At 38.4% G+C, this 24,103-nt stretch overlaps 1 protein-coding gene across 2 annotated transcripts in view; it reads right to left on the minus strand.

Annotated features, from left to right (window-relative positions):
* The window catches only part of MAN1A1 (mannosidase alpha class 1A member 1), a 141,636-nt gene that overhangs the window by 16,901 nt on the left and 100,632 nt on the right, over window positions 1–24,103 (minus strand). For both annotated transcript variants that reach the window (XM_040551505.1, XM_040551506.1), the window contains exons 6-8: window positions 11,288–11,411; window positions 9,785–9,878; window positions 5,551–5,666 (exon numbers count right to left, since the gene is read on the minus strand). In XM_040551505.1, the coding sequence (XP_040407439.1) occupies window positions 5,551–5,666; window positions 9,785–9,878; window positions 11,288–11,411 (334 nt within the window). The remainder of the gene's footprint in view (window positions 1–5,550; window positions 5,667–9,784; window positions 9,879–11,287; window positions 11,412–24,103) is intronic.

Consider the following 24,103-nt stretch of genomic DNA (forward strand, 5'->3'; position numbering starts at 1 on the left):
GTCTGTATAGACCTATTAGTGTCTCTAAGAGCACCAATGCTCTTACACTAAATGTAGTTAAGGCTGTCTGCTACCAGAAGGTTAGATTTATTCATATTCTTAAAAGAGTATTAATGGAATAGCACAAATCAAAGCAGGCCTATCAGGAAGTTACATTATGTATTTTCTGAATGTTCTAGAACAAATATAGATCCCTCCCAGCAAGCTTTTTGCTGTATTAGTAGGGATATGGCTGCTCAGACAAGATCTTTCTGATGACAAGAGCAAAGCCCCACACAAAATGGTGACAATTTCTCTTACAAGATTTTTCTTGTTTAAATCCTTCTGAAAGCATTCTAACAACTTCACAGCTTGCTGGTTCTCATGACAGTCCATAAACAAGCAAGCATTTTATTGAGTACTTTGTATAGTCCGAAACATTGAGATTGCATAGTTGTAAGTAAACCGTTAACTTAAGAATCTGCAAAAGCCTTTCTTTAGTCTTGATGCTTTCTGTTGGAGAGAGCCTCGAAACTCCTCTCTTACTTCTGACAACAGAGGAAATCTAGCCAGAAGAAGAAAAAGGAGCAGCAAGTCCTCTGGATGTTCTTGTCTCTTAAGCATAATGAATCTTGTATTTCTACATAATACAGCTATACTATCAGGACGTGCAGAACACTCGTGCAGCAGTGTGATAAATATTTTAAACACAACAGCTGACAAACTATGTAAATAAACCACATGTTTATTCATTATTATACGTTTAAGTCATAGACAATACCCAAAATGTATTCAGTGCGAATGCTGAGTCCGCTGCACCAACTGCTTCACTGGGAAGGCCAGCTCCTATTGCACCACGCTGCCTGCCATGCAGGCTTACCTATTTCCTTGAACGCCAAGAAGTAAAGTTAAAGTAGTGAGTGTCCAATTCATTAACATACTTTTGGCTTTACACAGCATGACAAACTAGTCTCTAATTGAGTTCTTGCAGTTCTGTCATTATCCACATCAGTCACTTTAAGCAACTTAGCAGAAACTGCAGGCAATCCAGACCCACCACCAGCCTGTCACCACAGTTAAATATACCCTCATGAAACCTTGAAGATGGCCAATAACCTGTTTTCATTTTCCTAACACTTTGCTCTCCCCCTCATTTCAATGAGAAAGGAGTCTGCATGGATCTGTTTTATCTAAAAGGCTGAAACCTTGACAGCTCTGAAAAACGTTCACTACTTAATGCTGACACTTTAATATACCAAAAAATGCCCCAAAACAAAGAATGTCCCACATAGCTTCCCTCAGCCAAGTACAAAGCAAGCATATCAAGGCTACTCCCAACTGTTAGCAATGCGACAAAACAAAACACCAACACCACCAAAGAGATCCAATATATTTTGTCTGAATACTCAAAATTCTGAGGCAAAAAATGACATTTTTGCCGTCTAATACCCACAAAGGTTTACCACATTCCTTAATGATGCAACCCAGCTTAGCAGTAGGCTGAATTTCAGCAGTGCTGTTGAAATCTGGCAGAGAACGGCTGTGATGATGTTGCACACCACCTAGTCTTTTTGCTATTTCCATCATTTCTACTTCCACATACTAGGTTGTCTAAAGATTACTAGTTCCTGTGTTACAATCTTCCAAGCAGTTGTTTCCCAGTGAGAAAAATTAGCAAATCTAAATGCCTAAAAGTAAACTACCACTTCTGCAGAACGCAGCTGCTTTACCTCCCTGATACCACTGTTGGATGAAGTGAACCAAGCTGCTTGGGAGCTGCTGGTGAGGGATTCCCCCTTTTCCTGTGAAGTTCTGCTGGGAGGAGGTACTTCCCTCTTTAGAGCCCTTAGATACTCCACTTCTCTAGAAATACGCTGAGGAGAGGACGAAAGCAGTGTCAGAGAGAAGGGATATTTAAGACATAGAAAGCTGGCAGCAATGGCCATGAATGAATGTAATGTGAAAATTAGGAAAAGATATGGGAACAACCTATTAACAGAAGTAATGGGAAAACTGCCTTTCAACTTTTAAGATGAGGGCTGACACAATCAAAAGGGGAGGATTCAATGCAATTGCTTGTGACACTGCTGTTGCCAGACTGAAGTAAACTCAGAAGGTCCATTTTTGCTCTGAATTACCATATTCTTTTACTAAACCTGTTCAGTTGTCCCTCAGAGATTAACTGAAAAGAGCACAATGCTTCCTGTACTGGATGCTGGCAAAGACTGATGATTTATTCTATAGCCAGTTAAATCCTCAAGATCGGTAACATGACTAAAAGCTCAATACGCATTTGTTCTGTAACTAAATGTTGCATGATATCCATTTAAACTAGTTTAGAAGATTTCTTACTTCCTGAATTATGCGAAGCAGGACATGATATAAAATACTGCATTGCTTTTCAGAAGAAAAAAATAACTTACATTAAAAATACATTCACATGTCTTTGTGCAAATTCTGGAATTTATGAATCCCTCTGATGGCCTTATTAAGATTATGCTCTGGTATTCAAAACAAGAATATCTCTGTCCCTTTTCCCATTAGAAATAAACTCTTCTCTAAAATAGCATCAGCCAAATATACATCTCATTCATGGCAAACAAAAAGTTTTTAAATATATTTTGGCACCTTAGTTATTACTTTTCACTTGAGCCATAAAACAAACTATAGATGCTTCAAAAATTCTAATAGAAAGAACTTTTTGTTTTTAACATAAGTTACTGAGCAGTGTAAGAAACGACCCTGAAGCTTTAGCTAAATAAATTTCAGCTTTACAGAGTGAAGTATAACTCACCATATATTTTCATTTGTGGTTTCTGGATAGTGAAAGACATTGAATTAGGCATCAAACCTTCATGTTGTACTTTCAGAATTTGGTGGGCATATGCAGGACTGAACGGCTAGGAATAATCATGCCGTTCCCTTTGGTGTAGTCTTAAAGAGAGTCTGAAAGCATCGAGGGAAATTTATCTAAGAAAATACGAAGCAGACTCAGAATGCCCAAAATGTGTAGGCTTAGTCATGAAGAAAGACTGCAGCTTGTGCAGACACTTAAATTAGCTTTAATTTAGATAAGTAAGGGATCAATAGCAATAAAGTCAATATCAGGATGGATTTCAAAACAGGCTAGTCACTCGGGTGAAGAACCTAGCATGTCAGTGGGCCCCAAACAGCCTGCAATTTCTGTGATACTGCAACTTCCCTGCTGCTGTTATCTGAACAAGCTACATTACAACATCAAGCCATGCCTCTACATGCTGCGTGTACACTTTCAGTTTGATACAGATAAACCTCAGGACAGAAAATGGAGAATACGAACATTGCTCAGAAAATAGTAGAAAACATTCAACCATCGGCATGGCTAAATCTAGCACATATTTTGTGATCATTTGACCCTCTCATACACTGATATTTTGGACAAATTTGATGGTTGGACTGCCTAAGAGCTGTTATTACTGCAGAATATTAAGATAATGAGTACTTTAAATCCTGCCATACAGCAGAGCCCAAACCCAGTCAGTGATACTGTTGCATTCAGTGACTGCTGCCGACACTAAATCCTGGCCGAGAAGTTTGCTTCTGCTGAATGATGATGCCAATGACGGCTTCTGCTCCCTGCTGGGACCTTGGGATACCTGCAGAGGTGGTGGTTACAACTTTTGTACATGAGGAGTTTGTTATCCCAGCGTGGGTTTCAGCTGCATGTACACTCCTGTCCCTTTCCCTCGTTGGCCAGATAAGAGCACACAGCCCCTGCCCCAGCCACAGCGCCTTGCCCAGGAGTGACCCAGGCACACATCCATGACGCAGCTGAGTCCTTATTACTGTCCCGAAAGCTGTGCTGGAGTCAGGAGAAGGCAGACCTTCAGCCTTTGGAGAAGCAGCCAAGACCATCGAGGTGCTTCGCTTGGCTACCTCTGGTGGTTCCTGGCAGGACGGGGAGCGATGCGCTCATGGTCATGCCACCAAGGGCCAGGACTGCACCACGTTAGGGATGCTTAGCCTGCAGCAGTTTCCAGAAGAGATGTACCAGGAAACCACATTTTTACTGCACATGTCTACACACTAGCACTTACCCTGTGTGAGAATGTGTTTAAAAGAAAGAAATGACATTATTAAACCAGTGAAAGTCGAAGAGTAGAAGCAGCTTTGAGGTGGTTCAAAATGCCTTCCATGGTAAGATGAATTGATATCGTATTGCCAGATGCTTTGTTCTCTCTTTTTGGCTGCCAACCTAGCGGCTGAACTATTACAATATCACTGTTCTTGTGTTATAGCTTCAAATTTACTCAAACCTAGTTTAAAATCCACCTTTTGCTCTGAAGCTGAAACCATGTTATCGGCGGAAAGGGGGCTGACCACATCCAAACCTGCACTTACAAAATTAAAGGCAGGATTTTCTTAGCAGAGGATGCTTGGTTGTCAAATGTACGACCAGCAGAGATCACACCCTCCCTCAAATCCTCACATATGACTTTTCTCTCTAATGAAAAAAGAAAATTTCCAGTGAGTCAGGGTTGCATTTTCTAATGCCACCACTTTTTGCTGTGTGGGAAGTAAAAAGAGACTTATGTCTCTTCTCTAAGGACCGTGCATTTCCAAATGTATGAAAGAATAAGCAGATATTGCTTAGCATCTTGAAGCCTTGTCTACAGGGGCACTGTACATACATACAGTTAATAAGAGATAAAAGTCCTAGCCCTAGAGAGCTTACAGTCAAAATAGATGAAAGGATGGAAAAAAGTAGCAGTATTATCCTCTTTTATATATATATATGAAAGCAAAGAACAGAGGAAATAGGTCATTTGCCCAGACTGCAAGGAAAGCCTGTAAATATGAATTTAAACTTAATACTTCACAAGTCTCAATCCAGTGTCACAAAGCCATTAGTTCTCCCAAAACTGTACATTAAGGAAACACCACCAATAACAAAGCAAACTGCAGACCAGAAGGATCATAAATAAAACAAAACGTAAAAATATAAATATGAACAATTCTGATTTTTGAAAACTTTCTTTTGTGTCTAATTTGAATAATTGGCTGTTTCAGAGTCTGACAAATGTACGCCTCTTGTAACAGAGTCCCTGTGTAACAAATAATTTTTGGGGGGTAAATTATCTGCCATAATATATTGATTCCTGTTTTGACCACAGTCAAAACACTGCAATAGATGAAATATGAGGTTGAAATACAAGAGAGGAACTGCCTTCTGATTATAAGAAAGGAGGCAAAAAGAGTTGATATAGAGAAAACTGAGGGCAAAATTGAACTTTTATATGAGAGCTACTTGTAGATGCATTTTTGTGCATATTTTATGCTCTTCCCCTCCAGTATTAGAGAGGATTGACCGTATTTCAGTTGAAAAAAATTAGCTGTAATTCAAGACTCTCCCCGTTCTCACAGTATCTGTATTCATTTAGCATTTATATTTGATGAAGGCTTTAAAAAAAACCAACTAATTCTTTAAAAACAAAAAGCACTCTGTGGCGGCAAACACATAAATCCCTCACATTGTTAGAATTATTAGAGATTAGATTATTATGGCAAGGAAGATTTAAATATCTCATTTACCTGAACAGCATCATAATACATTTTCTTGCCTTCTTCATCTGTCTTGTCCGACATCAGCCATGCCTTGAGCAAATATTCATAAAAGCTATCCCCAAGCCCTCCAATGGAGACGTGATCTAAAAAAGGAATAAAGAAGTTCAACAGCAATTTCATCTCCAGCATGGACAATAAAATACAATTATAGTATGACACAGTGGTAGATTTAATACATTTAAACATCTCTCCCTGTAACAGTCTTGTAGTAAGTGTAAGCCTGCAACCTCAAAAACACTTTAGCTGGTATATAAAGAAAATTATTTCTTTAATTGCTGGCTTTTTCATCAGGCTAATGCACCATACTTATTTAACATCCACACAGTGTCTCAGGAGTTCATAGAAAAGAAACAAGAACTTGTATGTTTAACATCTAATTCATGTTTATAGTCAATCTCATACAAAAACACGTTAACCTAAGTTCTTTTTGATCTTAAAAACAAGAAAAAAGTAGAAAATGCTCTGTAATTTGATAAATGCTTTCCCCTCTTAACATGCAGGTATTGTTTTTATTTGTTCTTTATTCACTAGTGCTCCATTTAAGTAAATTCATAGAAAAATCAAAATGTTTTAAGTCCACTACTACAAAGATGAATTTACTTTATTGTTTATTTTTTGGTATTTTTTGAATATCCAGCTGGTCTCAGAAGTCAGCAATGGTTCTAGAGGAAAAAAAAAAGGCTTTGACAGATCTACAGAAGATTATTGCTATCACATTGATTTATTCTGTCCTTGCTTACTATATGAAAAAATGTGGCACTACAAATGCTGTGATTATTCAGTTGCACACATCTAGGACTTGGCACCGCAAACAAGTCAAAACATTCGATGTCATTGCACCAGCCATGTAGGAAGTACCGATGGTCTTAGCTACTTGCACAAGGTGGCACCAACTTGCTGTCCAGGAGCCGAGAAGATGTTTGGCAAAATTCTAATGGGCTATCATATGATTTTGGCATTTTATCTCCTAAAAGCATAAAACACTACAACCTCTAAGCTCTATTAAACTAAGAACTCCAGGTTTTCTTCTTGAAGTTGATCCCGCCTGGTAACATTAAGGGACTTGGCACATATTGAGTCTTCTGTGGAAGGATTTCAAAATGCTTTACCAGGACTATTCATTTATATCCGTCAATTTTACAGCACGGAAGGGGTTTGATAATACCATCCAAGACATCCAGGATGGAGATGTGGGTACATACATTGCGCAGCAAGATGTTGAGTCATACCACATAGTTCTGGGCATGAGAAAAGCAGAACACATTTGGGGTAATCCAGGCTCACAAAGCAAGAAGCAGGAGGGTTAGTGGTGCAGACCTCAAGTTTCTCAACACCTCACTGATCTTAACTTCAGAGTTATGCCTCTGTGTTGGTGGAATTCAGAAGAACGCAGAGAATCTATTTATTTTTAAACTCCTTAGTATCTTCTCTTCATGGAATACTTCCTTTTGCCTACTGAATTGGAAAGCCATGCATCTGCAGAAGATAGACTTTTTTCCTATTCAAACTTTATTAACAGTGTTTTTTCCTCCTCAAGCCTGTGACATACCAAAAATAATTTAGTTTTCCAAATGTATCCCATCTTTTTGCCTAACAGATACATTGTGCCATCAAAACTGGATTATAAACAGCTTTTTTTCCCCTATTCTTTTGAATGAGATGTATTAAATTTCTGGAAAGAATATACCATTTATTTAATTAAATGTTCATGATCTAAAAGGAAAAGAGGCTTCTTAAAAAAATGAGAACATTTTCTATGATGGAGGGCTGATCTTTGAACAGCAGCATTTAAATGACCTTTACGGTTTCCTAAATAAATTACCATAGAAACCTCTGACATTTGCAAACTAAATAGCAGAAGCACAGTTTCATCAATAATAAGCCCTGTTATTATATACATTATTGCAGTAGACAAATCCAATTGACGCATGCTGCAGCAAATCACTGTCAGTTTACTGTCAAAATAACAAGGGCTAAATGAATTTACAGGAACAGTGGCAGTGATCCAGCAGTGTCCTTTACAGTTACAGCATTGCTAAAGAAGAAATGTTCAGAAACTACTTCCCCCTCCCCACTTGATGCTTGAAAGGGAATACTTCTGTCTTGAACTAGTTATGGGTCTAGGCTTTCTTTTCCTGGTGTAATCAACTGAAAACAGACTAGAAAAGCAATCTTGAATAAAACACCATTCAAGTTTTATGTTCTGATCTCCTACTGTGGAAAAAAAAATCAATGTCTGCAAACAGAGACAATTGAATTGGAAGAGATGCAACAAGTAAAGATCAAATTTGCTTTTGCCGTTCAGCATGCTAGGGACTGACCCACATCAACAATTGTGTTCATTATTTGCACGTGCAGAAAGCTAATTTCTATGTCAATACTACACAGAAAACAAAGGCAGTATACACTGTAATCTTTACTGTGCAAGCCAACAGAAACCGGCATTTAGTGTGAAAGATGAGTACATAAGACACAATTACATTAAAAATAGGGAAATGTCAAAGGCCACAAGGCAGCATCAGTATTTGACTGCCCTAAAATAAACAGGCAGAGCCACTAATGGTGTCAGCTACTAGCAAGATGTATTGTCATTCAGCCCACCAAAAGAGTAACTGCAGGACTGTGTAACTAAGCCAGGCCCAGGATGTCCCCGTTCAGCCCCACTCATGTGAGCTCTCAGCACTATTGCACTAAATAAGGGAATTGGATGCAAATTAGGAAAATTGTCATCTAGCCTACCATCAAAAAGCCGAATTTCTGTGGTTGACTGAAGCCAAGGAAGGAAGCCAAGGTAACTAAAGCTGGCTGAACGCAGCTTTACTGAGGCGGCCTTCTAATCAAACCTGGTACCTACTGCTTTAGGATCAACGGGAAGCTTTAGTGTTTTACAAAGCCACGCTAAACCAGCATGTGCAACAAGTAGGCACAGACATCAGAGAGTTTGTACAAACGTGCCAGCTGGAGTCAGGCACTTATACACACTGAGCTGCCATAGGCCAGCGGCAGAACAACCTCAAACAAGCCTCACAGAGTAGCAGACTATGAGGCTTTCCAAAACAAAGGGAATACTTCTAACACACAAAGGGAAATGGCCTTTGTCTTGATGGAACAATACAACTGAGCATCACAACCTTTCTGGACATCTTTTTAGTTCACAGAGTGACACAAAAACATTCAAAAATATATTTTGTTCAATTAAAAAGCTTGTTCTTTGCCTATGCAAAAATTATCTTGTCCATACAGACTGCAGCCAGTCCCATGAAGAATTCAGGAACTCACTTCATCTTAGCTGCATACCAGACAAACTGTTATATTAAAGAATTTCTCCAGTCCTTTCCCTGTCTTGTGTGGTCTAACCACCTCTAATACTGATAATCAAAGAAACCATCTCATCTACCTTTTTCTTGTAAGATTAAGCTAGCTTATCTTGCTTGTTTTCTTAAGAGAACATTGAAACATTGAAAGTGGAGACATGAATGGGATGGTTGTGGACTGCAAGTAAATGGGAAAAGTGGAAAAAGAAGTAGGGTCTCCAGACGTGTTTTTGCACACTGCTTAGGCTTTGAACCTGGAATAAAGATCAGAGAAGGCAATGTATAACAAGAACAGGCTCAGTCTCGAGCTTGAGCCTGAGTTTTTGAGCTGAGAAGTTCTAATACTTCAAGCATTTTTTTTATATTCTTTGCCTTCTAATTTTGGTGTCTCCAATAATGGTTCCAAGAGGATTAACAGCATGACAGTTCTGTCTAGTTTGCCTCCTTAATTGTTAGTATTAAACTTCAACAGGAATCACTGCTGGTATTAACTGGAAAAAGTTTTTTAATCTTCAGTGGAGCTGTACCAGGCTAAAAACATGAAATTTGATTCAGATGAGCTGATAATGTTTCCTTAAGCACCTACTTTTGAGAGCACTTTAGACTTTTCAATAAAAGGCTTTTATAATCTACAAATTCCTTTCCAAAGCTACATAGTTAGATGTTTCCCCACTTGCATAAGCCATATTGAAAGACCTTAAAAGAGAACATTTCAAAATAATAACTCTACTTGCTGCATTTTAATGTGCTTTTTTTTTTTGCATTGTATAAGAACTTGGATATAACACGAGGAATGAATAAAACGTAACAATGACTGAAAGAAGCTAACAACTGCAAACAGCATACTGATAAGACAGTTCATAGTACTGAAGAAGTGATCTACTTACGTTGGCCCCATTGGCCGCTGCTGGGATTCAAATAGTTGGGGTAAAGGCCTTCTGGTTTATCCAGTCGATTTAGAACTTTTCGAATATTCATTACCTATTGGAAGGATACAAAACACTGAGCACTCATGCATTGTTCCCCCAAAATACAACAGCATCAGTACAAAAGTTTCAAAGTGCAAGTGTCCCGATAAAATAAAAAATAGTATTTTTCAGCACATACACTATGTGTCTGAATGCATCTGTGCAATTATATTATTACTAAAAAGATCCTCTAGGCTGACATCATCATGTAAATAAACTACAAAAAAAATGGAGTTTCTGTGACAAGTGCTGGTCATGAAACAGCACAACAGAAGCAAGCTCTAAAGTTAAGGTCTTGCCATACAGAATATTTTGTCCCTCCATAGTATTCTGAAATTCGCAGACGCTAATTGCATTAACTAAGCTCACCTACTTCAACATTATATTCCTCATATACCCAAATCATAAATGTTATTACATACTAAACCCATCACCTAGTTTAGAAGCATAAGTGAATTGTAAGGTTGTTTTGCCTAGAAAGAAGAACACTGCTGGAACCAAGCTTCATACAACTAACTTGCCCAGCAGGAACCAATTCAGCCCTGAGCTTTCCACCAGCGTGATTAAGGAGCTTGCCACAAATGAGAGGCCCAGGGAAACAATTACAGTACAGATGCTCTGCAGATGGGGTCATCCAGTAGCACAATTCACTGCAGAGCACATGAAATAATTTAAAGTGAAATTTAATTTTCACAAAAAAAGCAAAGGTAGCAACTTGGGAGAATGAAGATCATGACAAACACAGACCAGAAGCAGTAAAAAAAAAAAAGGTACTGACAGCTTTATCTTAAACATCTTGTATGCTTAGAGATCAACTGAACTAGCTGCTGAGACACATGAGAAATAAGCTTACTTCAAGCAGTAAAAGAATTTCTGCTGTGGTACACAAACTGCCTTCTGCATCTTGGTGCTACATTGCTAACAGTTATTGTCTAAATGCAGACTGAAAAGAGTCCTACACCTAACTTAATTAATAGTTCTGAGTACCTCTATGCAAAGCTTACTCCAGTTTCTTCTTTATCTAGTGTACCAGACCTTGAACAGCTCGTCTTGGCAGGCTGTGGAATCAATGTCTCTAAAGGCTTTTAGGAGCAGCTTACATAAACATATTTCCAGCTCCTTGCAGCTATAACTTGATTCCACTTCGAAAGAGAAGCATAGGCTAGGATTTTTAAAATGCACACTTTCATCTCGCTTTAGTTGTCTCTCAATAGAAGAAATTTTAATCATCAAATTTTCATAAATTTCAAAAGATAATTAATTTGCTCAGTAAGTTTGTTTCTGGATGTTTCTGGCCCATGCCTCCTCCAAAAATCCAATTGGAAAAATCCAATTTTGAAAATCCAAATCTCTCTGTAGAGATATTAGTCTCCTAAAATGTGATTTATCTTTTAGAACATGATTTTAACTGAACAATCTAACCTTTTCAGCAAATACAGGGTTTCCAGACAGGTGGCTCAAGTGTACGAACTCCAGATGCAAAGTTCCAAATTCTGCCAAAATGCTGCTGCCACCAGATGCCCACGGCCAATTTCGACCGATTCCACTAGGCAGGGGTAGGGAAGAGAAAAACAGAAAACATAAGTATCTTATGCAGTGCTAATAAAATACAATGTTTAATAGATATACGGGTATTAAAAGAAGATAATGATTTTAAAATATAATGAATATCTGTGTGAGAAACCATGCTTTCAGCAATCTTCTGACTTTACAACAGGACCTCAAAATGCTTCAACCCAGGCTCTGCCTAGGCTTGTCAGGCCACTTCTGGCAGGAAGCCAGTCTTTTAGATCACATATAGCTCCATTACACGTCACTGCATCATTATTTCACAGTATGATATCACATTTAAATAAATCGTAATGAAAACATTCTCAGACTTCACCTGCTTTCTCTGTATTTAGCACAAGTTCCAGTCCTAACTGCTGTCATCCTTCTACAGTGCAAGTGTTTACTGTCTTAAAATACTGCATGTATAAAAGACAAGTTTTAATTTAAAAGTATATGCAGTATATCTTTCTTAATACCCAAAAATTTAACTGGAGAAGGATATTTAGGCATTGTCTGTCAGGGCAGTCTTAGCAGGATGAGTAACTTCATTTTTAATTAAGACCTAAAGACACTTCACAGTAAAATTAATCTTAGGTTTTGTGCTGAATTGTGCTGAAAGTAGATGAAAGCACATTTATTGCTAAATCCCCACTAGAACTAATGCTGGTTAAAATTCAGGAGAAAAAGTTGGTTAAAGTTTCATTAAAAAAAAGTTTTTTTTTCCTCTTGAAATTTCCAGCAGCAATATTCAGAATGTTAAGAACCCCCCTGATATTTAAAAAAAATTTAAAAAAAAAAAGGAATAGACTAAAGAAGCAACTCTCCTGAGCATCTGGATGAATAACGACATATAAGAGAAGCACATTATTAGCACGAATGTTAGGTACAAATACACTTAGTAGGTGCTGAGTCTCTTCCTTATTTTTGAGACTGTAAACAGCATTAGAGACACAGACATACACGCACATTTAATTTTACTTTTGCACATAAGCAGTCACAAGAATCATGTTAGCGCTTACGAAACTATGAAAACTGGGTATTCTTCCAGAGTTAAACTGTCACTCATATTGCCCCCCCCAACAAACAAAACCAAGAAATCCTACCCTTAGTTCATTGTGATGGAAGCCCTCAGCAATATTAAAATACCTTTTTCAGAAAGTCAAATATCTCTAATTAAAGTTTTACCAATGCAAAGAAATGACAACCCCAGTTATTTCCCACTAGCTATATTAACACATTGTTTTGAAATTTCTACCGCACACACAAAAAAATAAAAACTAGTCATGAAACTTTAAAAACAGAATAAAGATGCCAAATAAAGAACAGGTTTGTGTTCTACTTAAATGCCGTGGCTGTAGACTGTGCAACACCTTTTGCTGCCTGGCCTTGAGCTGAAGGTACCTTTGAAACTCACTGAAGTGCCACCAAAACGAATCTCAGAATATTACCTCCTGTATTGTCCCATTTCTGAACTACCATAGTGTCTGCCAAATATTCCCCTGCACGTGTGCTGCTGATTTTCTTTTTCCCAGAGCACAAAGAGCATCGAAGTGACTAAGCTTACTTGAGCGCTGCACTGAGGGAGAACTTGGCTGAGCAAAAGGAAAGCAATCAGGTGGGGCTTCCCTCACTGACCCTAAGAGTACAAGAGTCTGGGACACACGGAAGTCCCCTGACGCAAATGGTTGCCCAAAACTCCAAAGGAGAACAATGCTTCTAATCTGCAGACAAAAGCAACGAGATAATGAAGTCAGGGTTCTGCAGATACACACAATCCAACTTTTACACGACAGAAACAGAACACAAGTTTCGTGGGATCTGAATGTCTCATTTTAAGAGCAATCTTACAATAAATAGAGTCCTTTTTACATTTGATGGAAACAGAACTAGGTGATCTTGGAGGTCTCTTCCAACCTAAATGATTCTGCAATTCTGTGAGAAGCGAAGAAAACAATCCACTGGCTTACAAGGTGTCTGTCCTTCAATCTACTGTGAATCAAAATTTTTCCAGATGGTGGCATAAAAGCATCAAAATATTACAGAAAATCAGATCAAGGGGAGTACTGCAAACAGTATGGAAACCTCTTATCTACAGATTGAGGAGCTTATGTCTGCAGACTAGTCATTCACGCAAGAAGCAGGCACCACCTCTGGGCCACGCTGGCCCAAATTCTGCCTAACTGATGAGTTCTGGAAGAAAATATTTTAGCTTGTTCCCAAATTACTCAGATTAAAAGATATGACATAACATGTTACAGGTACAGAAAGCTGACCAGAAAAAAAGGCAAACTATTTCAAGGTTTTGAGAAGTTACCATGTCCTGGTGCAACTTGCAAAAACCCACTTTTTTTTTCTATTAAATTCCTCAATAAATCTCAAAGTGGAAACGTTGAGTTGTTCCTGCAGCAATGCATCAACTAAACTTGGCAGAAAACGTATTAAGTTCCTACTTGTGCTCCACCAGAACTTCTGCTGGTATCAACACCTTCTGTCAGAACATTTTGATGTACTGTGTTTTGTTAATTAGAAAACTTTCCAAACACAGCTATCGAGAGGTTTTATGCATGCAACACTGTTCTTAAGCATCACTGCAAGCTTTACTGTGTGTGCAAGATTCTTGCTTAAGACGGTTTGAGAAAGTAAGCTCACATTCTTTACATTTAATACAATAAAAGTAGAAAGCTCTATGTTGCACTCATGTCAATTTTAATGTAGCTTTTATTGGTTTCATTTGGGAGAGCTGGTCAGAAAAAAAGTGTTAACGTATACCTGGAAAATCTGCAAAATAATGATATCTGCTTGATTTGTCCCAGACGGGCATTCTAAATCAAAACTGACAAGTTTTCTTCAAGAATGGTAGAACCCAATGATTCAAATGCAGTGTTTTCGGCTAATTTTCATGTACCCCTCAGCTGTGAATACCTAATAGTCTTTCATATGTTTAATCTTTGCAAGGAACAAAGCAGATAAGCGAACAGGTGAACACAGTAGCCACAGTATTGCTTCTGGCTCCATTTAACTTTATCATCACTTTAAAGCGAGACTCCAGCACGCACGGCTCTGCAGATAATGAGCTCCTGAAGAGACATTACTAGAACCTGGGAGATGCTCAACAAAGCTCTCAGAATACAGACTGAGGGACATTTCGTACTCTTTGATCCGAGAAAGTAGACTGTTTTTTTTTTTTTAAGACTCTTGGCTTTAAAAAAAAGGAAACAGAAGAGGGTGCTCTTGTTGTTGTTGTTTGTTTTTTTAATTGCTCAGGGATTTTCCTAAATTTTGTATTATTTTTAAAACAAAACAGACCTTGAGCAACAGAGAAGCTGTTGAGGAAGGCGTACGCTGAAATGGAAAAAGACTTTTGTGTCAAAAATTATATAGAATGAGTACATTTATAAGGGACAGGCAAATGACACTAGGTATCCAGGAGAATAATATGCAGAAAATATGTGGAATAGCTCAGTAAATCTTTATAACTGGGCATATTAAAATACTGACTTCTGTCCATGCCTGAGACAACAAATCCTGTGCTTCTGCTAAGACATTTTTCAAGGTCTTCACCAATATTATATTGGGGTGACCAAAAAATTCTCCGAAGTCAAAAAAAGTCAATGCTAGGTATCTATTTACTCTTCAACCATAAAGTCCACAATGGTTATTTATTTACTGTTCAGTTTTGAACATACGGGCTGTCTTATTGAAGTCATGGGCTGTCTTCCTGAAGTCTTAAGATGCAAGCTTGGGGCTATGGTGAAAGATTTTACTTCTGCTCCAAATTTTAGCAAAAACATCTATAACATCTCAAGTACCTACAGTTTTTCTTCCAATGTCACCCATTACTCATGTCAAGAAACTACAGCAGGAATGAATCTGAATGATCAGGCCATTTGGGGGATTTTCAGAAGGCTGCTTAGGGCTCTGTGTCTGAGTTACACAAATTTATGTGCAGATCACTGGCAATATCTGTAAAAAAAAAGATATGTTTTTCAGCTTCTTTTCACTCCAGAATGGTTGAATGTCCCAGTATTTTTCATTTTTCCTCTGCTGATATTCACTACAACCTTTACTAAGTGTCAGTCACGTACTGACATCAGAGATGGAAACATAATTCCTTCTACACCTCAGGAAGGAAGAAGGAGAAGCCACACTGATGAACCTTGTGGTTTAAAGTTTCAGGCCAGTGCTAAAATAGTATCAGTTTGCAGGACACTATTTTAATGTACTTCAAACCATTGTGTCTAGAATCAAATTGTTTATACTACTTAAAACTCTTAAAATGCAAATTTATCTTTTTCTTTAAAATATTGAAGACATATTTAAGGACTTGTTTCTATATTATTATAACTAGTATTATGCAGTTAAGTGAAATGTAAAGTGAGAATCTGGACCAGAACTGCATATTAAAGTAGGACCATCACTATTTTATGGTATTTCCCATTTATTTTATGAACTTTGTTACTGAACACTGAGTGCCATAGAATCTAAAACACAGCGTTTGTAATTCTATTGCGATTCCCCCTCTGGAAATACGAGCCTGATTGACCTGGGCTGCTGCTAACTCAACTTGGTATTTTTCCAGTAGACCACTGCTGTTCCTTTTGTACACAGGAACAGAAAGTATGAGAACAGTAGCTCTTCTAAACATTCATATCGTCCAAAGAGAGGGAACCACAGAGGAAATAAAACTACTTTGAACTTTTTTTAATTTATCAAAAGTCAGACACACAAGAATATTTACAAGATTTCTTTTAAAATTACATTATATCCCCAGTATATATAAAGCAGCAGCTAATTTTCACCTGAAATGAATAGCAAATCCTCAGGGAAACCACACAAATAATTCAACAGGTCAAAACACCTAAAATTCTGGTCATCAGTGAGCACCCCTCTGCAGAAAATTTATCATCCTCCACCGTTTCCTGCAGGGCGCCAGGACTAGTCCACAAGTTGGAGACAAGGTAAGACTTCAAAATTTCAATATTTAATGCAGGATGCAAAAGCACAATCTAAGAGTCAACATCCTTCTGCAGAACTGGCCAGCAGAAAAGGTGAAAGGCCAGAATAAGAGAGACCCAGCAATGACAATTTGAAGTGTTGAGAATTGCCACTGTTAAAAGTTCTAGGATTAAATATGAAAATAACTCCCTATAGCTCCTTTGGGCTTTTTACTAATGCTGATTTTTTTTTTTTTTTTTGCATAAAAGTTATTCAAATTATGATGGTGGGTGAAAGTGCAAAACTCTAGGACAGAAAAATTGGAACACAGCACTAAGAAGAGTCCATTTAAATTCACTGGAGTCACTAGACTCAACTTGGAGAAAATGCGTCGTGCCTGGTACTTCCAGAAGTGCTAAGGGAATCCACCTGGAGAATACAACTGGAACTGGTTGGACCTAATCTTTTCACAGGAACCCACGTGAGCCGGACCTTGCACAGCCTGACCCGCAGCCCCCGTTTCCACACACCTCGCTCCACCCCACCAGTCACCCCTCCAACGTCCACGACCTTCCCAGATGGAGGTCAAGAAAAAGGGAGAGGGTGACACAAAGGCCACACAAACTCTCCTCGAGCTTTTGCATCTCTTTTCTCCTTCTTCCCCTCAGAGTTCCCTTAGGATACGTTTCATGCTTCTCCTGAAGGCTCAACCCCCAAGAATGCACACCTTAGAAATAGAAATAAAGTAAAATTATTAGCTGTTTTGGGAATGAAAAAATTTCCCCCTGCTTTACCTCCACGAAGGAGGCTGGAATTGCCATTTGGTCATATAGCTATTAAGTAGAAATTCCTCAGACAATTTTGCATGCATAATATGATTGCTTTTCCATGTTTTAACCTTAAAATTATAACAACATGAGATTCCACTACATGGGTCATATCCAAGACTGTAATTCAGCTTACTGACACATCAATCAAAGAACTGTCCATAACTGAGGACCTGGAAATGGGAGAGAGTACAAGCTCAAGGAGGGTATTCACAGAAATAAATCTCTTCAGGGCTCCCCTGATGATCAATACAGGGAGATAACAGAATTAAACCACTTCATAGAGGAGATGACTCTGAAGACAGAGTCTCTCCCTTTATAGAGTAAGCCCAGAGAGACCCACCTCACCTACAGTTAGCCCTTGCCAGATGCCCACATCTCCCCAGGATTTCAATTACTTTCTCAGGTATCAGATGAATTTTTATAACTCTCTGCACATTTACATATATAGCAAGAAGTAGGAGTGGAGTTTAAGACTTGGTAATGTTATATTTTTAATTCTTTAATTCTAAAATAAGGTTTTCCTAGCTCACAACTTATTTTAATGGTCCTTTTTTGGACAGACCACATTTCCAATGACATTTTAATAAAATATTGCAAGATAATTATTGAGCAGATTAAAAAGGAAAAAAAAAAAACCTTCTGCAGAACTGTGACATGAAAAGGATCCCTCAAAGTCTGTGAATCTTCCATCCCCAGCCAAAGCCACAGAGATGATGTCACATGTTGTGAATTAGTAAAAATAAGCAAGTATACGCGATGCATTATGAATATGTCTAACATTTCTATCTCAGATATATCTCAATTTTATTATTTTCTCTCCAATATTTCAGTCCAGTGAGAAAAATCTTCAAGGGCACATCTTATTTTGCCAAAATTAGTCATTATCTCTATGTAAGGCTCTTTTTTTTTTTTTTTTCCCCTGTACAAATAAATGCCTTCCTTATATAAAAAGCCAGTATAGCTACATAATGTCTCGTCATGGTATTGCTAATAAATTGTTTATACATTGTAAAAGCCTTCAGTCAATTTCTTATCTGCCACTACCAGTCCTTCAGAATAATATTTTGATTTAATTAAGTCAACTAAGCCTCCTTGGAACAAGTGAAAAGGGGTCAGTAAAGAGTCAAGTTTTCATTTACATGCTCAATAACTATTTCTCATTTTAAACAAAATATATTTAAAAGATTAACTTGAAATAGAGCCAAAGATGGCACAAAATATGCCAAAATGCTAAACAAAACTTAATTGCTTTCAGCGTTTACTAGGCAGAGAGATGGACTCATAACCAAACAATTAATATGTTCTAAATATACTTTGTGACACATGCACCTCAACATAAAAATAAGCTAATATTTTAATTAAAAAAAAAAAACCCTCCCCATTTCCTTCACCCCTCTTCCCAAGGGTATAAAGTATGGCACCTTGGTGTAAGGGCCTGCCTTCACACGCAGTGAAATTGATGATTTATTTGTTAACACCTCAAAAATATTAAATATATTTCTGTTTTCCCCATACCGTGAATCAGCTGCACCCCTATTTTACAGAAGGAAGACAGGAACAACAAAATCCTGGGTTTGCCTAAGCCACTGGTACAGAACTCACGCACCCCAGCCCAGTGGCCTGAGCTGCCAGGACAGCACCCTGCCTGCAAAGGTGAACGGAGAGCCCTGTGACGGCGAGAGCTCTGTAGCTGTGCACTGCTAGCCCCAGGAGCAAGCAGGAAGCACCTTCCAGTCCAACTTCCAAAAAATTACAATTAACTTTTTGCACTCCTCTGTGGTCCCTATCTGCCCCCAAGCAGCATAACCCAGGCAGGCAGAACGGCTGGAGCCCTGACTTTTCCACAAGAAAGGAAAATTACGATCATCTGGTTAAGCATCTCTCACACAATGTCTCAACAGCTGGAGGCGGCACAAAAAGGAACTTAAATCAGCTAGCTGGGCTATGCAGCAGTTTTTGGTGTCTGTTTTATTCCTCGGTGTCAGGAGAATCTTCTAGGCGAGTGCTAACAGCTGGTGAGTTTTTCAGCTGTGACAACGAATGCGTAACCGCTGCCCTTGCCTAATCATTGCCCAGCTGGTTGCTTTCTGCTCAGCTGAGCTGCCCTCTCCAAAGACTGACCGATACCAGCAATTACCTGGTGAGGTGATTTCTAGGGATGCTGACTTAGCAGGAGGTGGCAGACAGTGAATTCATACCATCAGCAACTGCAGCGCGTAGACTAACAACAAAAGTGGTTACTCAATTTTACAGTACTACAGGGAATATAAAAATTTCTATGCTGTAATGTCAGACAGAACACAAATGGTTTGTATACTGTAACAAGTGAGATAATGAAGAGTTATAGACCCAAGAGCTATTAGTCTGAGAACATTAATTTTGTCTATTTGCCTAGTCATACGCGGTGTCAGCATTAACGTACGCTGATGTCCCAGCTACTTCGCTTCTGCCAGTACAGGAGATGCATCCATTTGTATGGGAGGCACATGCACATCATCATCTGGCTGAAGACCGGGAACGAGAGTAGGAAAAGTCAGGTTACTGTGGCTGATTGTTCATTGTGTGAGAAGGATCAGAGCAACTGAAACAACGCTAATATGAAACAGCTCTTAATACAAGATCCCTGCTTTTCTCTGCGAGGTTCATCTGGTCTCCACATCCAAGTCTTTGTCCATGAAACCCCACCAAGTACTCTGCCCAGTAAAAAACCACTGTTCAATACCACCATAAAATCTAATGTCATGACAACAGGACCAGCCCCCCCGTGAAAGCTCATCATTAGGTCAGAGCCGTGACGGCTGCTGGGGAAATGGTGAAGTGAGAGGACACCGAGATGAATGGAAACAACAGCAGAGGGAGCAGGAGGAGCCAAGAGCCAGGTGGAGACCAAAATGCAGAGAGAAACAAGATGAAGAGGAGACAACCTCATCTGGCTCTGGAGAGCAGCAGGGAATAAGCAGAGACCAGTGAAATAGCCCATGGGAAGATCATGCTTTACAGTATGCACTGAAATCTGACAGCTGCTGGGAATGAAAAACAGGGCACACCTTCAGACACTTCATTCATGATCTGATACACAGTTTTTAAACATCTGGACCTAGTGATACTGGGCCTACTGATGTTTAAAATAATCAAAATGGATGGGCTGGTGAGAGTAAGATACTCTGATTCTTTGTCTGCTTTGTTTATATCAGATTCCTGTAGCATTGCTCCATGGAAATATACTGAATTTCTTCAGGACTTTACTGGCAGAGTTTTTACAACCCTTCCCTTATGGCTGTCTGCCCTGTGACACTTACATTAATGGTACTCTAAAGGGGAATCAAAGCTTGTGGAACTGGCACTGTGCAGTAAAGTAACGGGGTTTATGAACGGTAACCTTATGTGTACGCACCCACAAGGAAGAGGGGTGTGCGGAAGGGAGAGGCAACTAGTAGCATGGCCATGCACAGTTTCGAATATTGCTATTAGACATGGCAAGTGTTTAAAGGTAATTTCCACTGTCACTGTTTAAAACTACTTGCTAACGTGATCATTTCTGATAAAAGTTATCTATCTGAGCACAGCACAGACCTACATGTCTCTGACGATACAGCAATGAATAAATTAAACAAATCACGTTTCCTATTACTTTATGCACTAAAGGTTTAATTAATCAATTTCCAGGGGCTACAAAAGCAAGAGGGAGCACAGCACAACAGACCAGGGCAAGTGATAAGTACCAGCACAGACTAGTTTTAATCAAGGCCCCAAAGAAAAGTGAAAATAACAGGAAATGAAAAGTTATGAATAGAAGCCTATGGTTCTGCCATCCGTGCAAAAATAAGAAGGTGTTAGAATAAAATTCCCTACCACGACTTGTATAATTCAGTGTTAGTGGCAGTCAACCTGCTCCAAACCCAAACAAACAAAAATCCCCCACCCCTCAAGAAAAACTCCAAAACCTGGCTCTGAAAACCCAGCTGAAAACACCTTTTCTGGCATTTAATTGGGGCAGGATTTTGGAAAAGTCTAGCACAAACACTATTTATACATGTCCTCTTCCACTCTGCCATGCCTTTTCATAATAAAAGACAAACTACCCTTGTTCAGATTTAAAGCTTATTTCAGAACTTCACATTTCATATTAAAAAAAGACTGCCTCCTGCCTTAAACTGCCATGGAAATCAGCACTCTTGATCTACTTTGCTCAGTACATCTCTTTATAAAGCTCTGCTCCCAGTTTTATATCACTTTTCCAGCATTCAACATTTAGGCTTTTTTTTTTTTTCTGCTGTAGATTTGCTATAAATTTCTGTTCCTCCTCTCCCAACTAATTCATTAACTTTTCACTTTTCTTCATTCAGTTTCTAACCCACATCAGAATTCCTTTCCTGAAAGCTGACACTCTAGCTTTGCTGAATTGTTCATGTCTCATCAATTGCATTGTTCAAGTACAAATAAACGTTAATCATTTCCTTTGTCCATAAAATAATTTGTTGTGAGGATGACTATTGAGTGTTTTGCCTTTGGAAGTGACTAGATAACACAGAAATAATATGGAAAATTGCTGTTAGAAACCTGTCTTTTCTTGCTCTCCCATTTGATTCACATCTTGCTATGATGGAGAACCCACAACAGTGGTCACCTCTAGTTCAGCTTGAAAACACTCACAATCCAATCAAGAATAACAGTGGCTTTTCTATCAGAAGAACACAAGCCATTTCTTCAGTGAAAGCCATTACTGATCTTCTGGACAGGACAAAATCTGCATATTCATTTTTTTCAGTTTGATGGGGACTTTTCAGAGAAGGTAAATATACAGAGCATCAGAGCAACGGATGGCAACTGACAGACTACATGAAACTTCCCAGCTATGAATTCCTAACTTCCCATTCCTAACTAAGCTTAATACATCATCCTAATCATCCTTATCTCAATCCTGATCATTTTAAATATAGATGTCATATACGTACATCATATATATATAAAAACAACTTTGTTAATCCAGATTACATTCACTGCTCAATACCAGATGGTAACCTTAGAAAGTGTTTTTAATCCTTTAATTTTCTGAACCTAATTAGCTTTCATTAGCTTCTTACTTTGTTTTCCAGAAAATATTTTAAGTGGACTCACAGCCCTTTCAGTTACCTTCAGTTCCAGTCAGACTTTTGTCTTTCGAGGCATTTATTCGCATTTATTGTTCTTGATATTGCATGTGGCACCATTAAATGTTTCAATGGAGAATCACAATCACTACGCTAACTGCGTGGCCTCATTATTACAAATAATTGGCTGACAAGTTGCAAAGGTCTGTTTTAAGCAGTTTTGTAGCTACTGCTTATATGAAGGATTCTCTGCCAAAAACATTCTGTCTGACAAGCCAATATTACTCCTTTTAATACAGCTGTTGTAGCAACAGCAGTTTCAGATACCAGACAGCAAGACTTGCAGCTGTGATATTCATATGATAAAACAGTAACTTACAAATGCCATAGATCACACTTGCACATGCACTTACAGATATATATCAGTCTCAGCATGTGTACGCAGAGACACCACTGCTGTTGGGGGATACCTCTCTCTTCTGTGTCTGCTTTCACAGATTCTGTGGCAGGGGTATGAAACGCTATCAAAATGGCATTCTGGTTCACTGAGAGGGACAGCTTTTCCGGATAAAAAACCTGAAGTAGTCTTTTTCAGACTCCTGTTGCTAAGATGTAATCTGAGTTGACAAATGCTTTAAGAAAAGGATAAATGTCCCCTTCTTCCAGTCCGCTTCAATCTTCTCCTTCCTTCTTACCCCCACATTGCCGTGTCACATAAATCTATTTGTTCTGGGATCAGATAAACATTTGTTTCTCCTGGTGTCAGTCACTAGGGGCTTGATCCTTACCCACGGCCAACAGAAAAACTCTTGATGGTTTCAACAGACAATGATCAAACATTAAAATCCTATAGCTGCCATAAAAATAGGCAGAGACAGGCAACACAAATATACAGGGAATGGAAAGCAAGAGTTGAGAGGGATGCAAGAGGATGACAAAATGGATTTCAATAGGAACATTAAGCATGGAAATTATTTATCCTATTAGAGAGGTAACCGAGCTAAATACACAGTCCAGACTAAACAGTCTTTAAAAGTAACAAGATGTTTCAGATTGACTGGGCAAAAAAGCAGTAAATTTTATAGTTATGTAGGAGTAGCAAACAGGAGCAAACATTACAGTCCTGCACTGTGAATTCATGCAGTCTGAAACACTGCTATCACTATATAAATCATTTTCATTAACACCATTCAGATTCTTCAAACCAGAATACAAAGCAAAAAACCTGACTGTCCTGGATCTCCTTTCCAGCACATGACACAGCTTACATCATAACTTTATCCTTCAGTGCACTACCTATTTGAAAATCAAGATTAAAGTCAATTACCTAAAAGAAAACAAGTCTGTATTTACATACAATTTACATACTCATTTTCCCCCACTTTATACCTTTATAAAAGATACAGTATTCAGTGTAATCCAGTCAACTGTTTTTATCAAATGACATCAATTTCAAGCATACCACTAGGCTTGTGAAACTAATAACTGATATTATTTATCATTTTCTGATTGTGGATGTTGTGCTTACGCCCGGAACATGATGCAATATCATTTCATGAACATTAAATACAATTTCATTGAATCACATATTTGTAGATGAATGAAGTTTCTCATTGTTTATATGACTAAGAAGAAATCAAACAAAGGCCAAAATATGATCAAATTCATTAACTAAGGTATAATTAAATAGGAGTATTTCCTACTGTCTATCAGGTAGACAGAAATAAAAAAACCACAGCACATAATCTAATATGTACCTGATTTTTCCCTGAGGGAGATATCCCCATTACAGCTTTTCCTGTGGTAGAATCTCTATTATCAGTTATTCAGTT

This window comes from Cygnus olor, chromosome 3 (genome assembly GCF_009769625.2).
Source record: "Cygnus olor isolate bCygOlo1 chromosome 3, bCygOlo1.pri.v2, whole genome shotgun sequence".
Classification (NCBI taxonomy): domain Eukaryota; kingdom Metazoa; phylum Chordata; class Aves; order Anseriformes; family Anatidae; genus Cygnus; species Cygnus olor.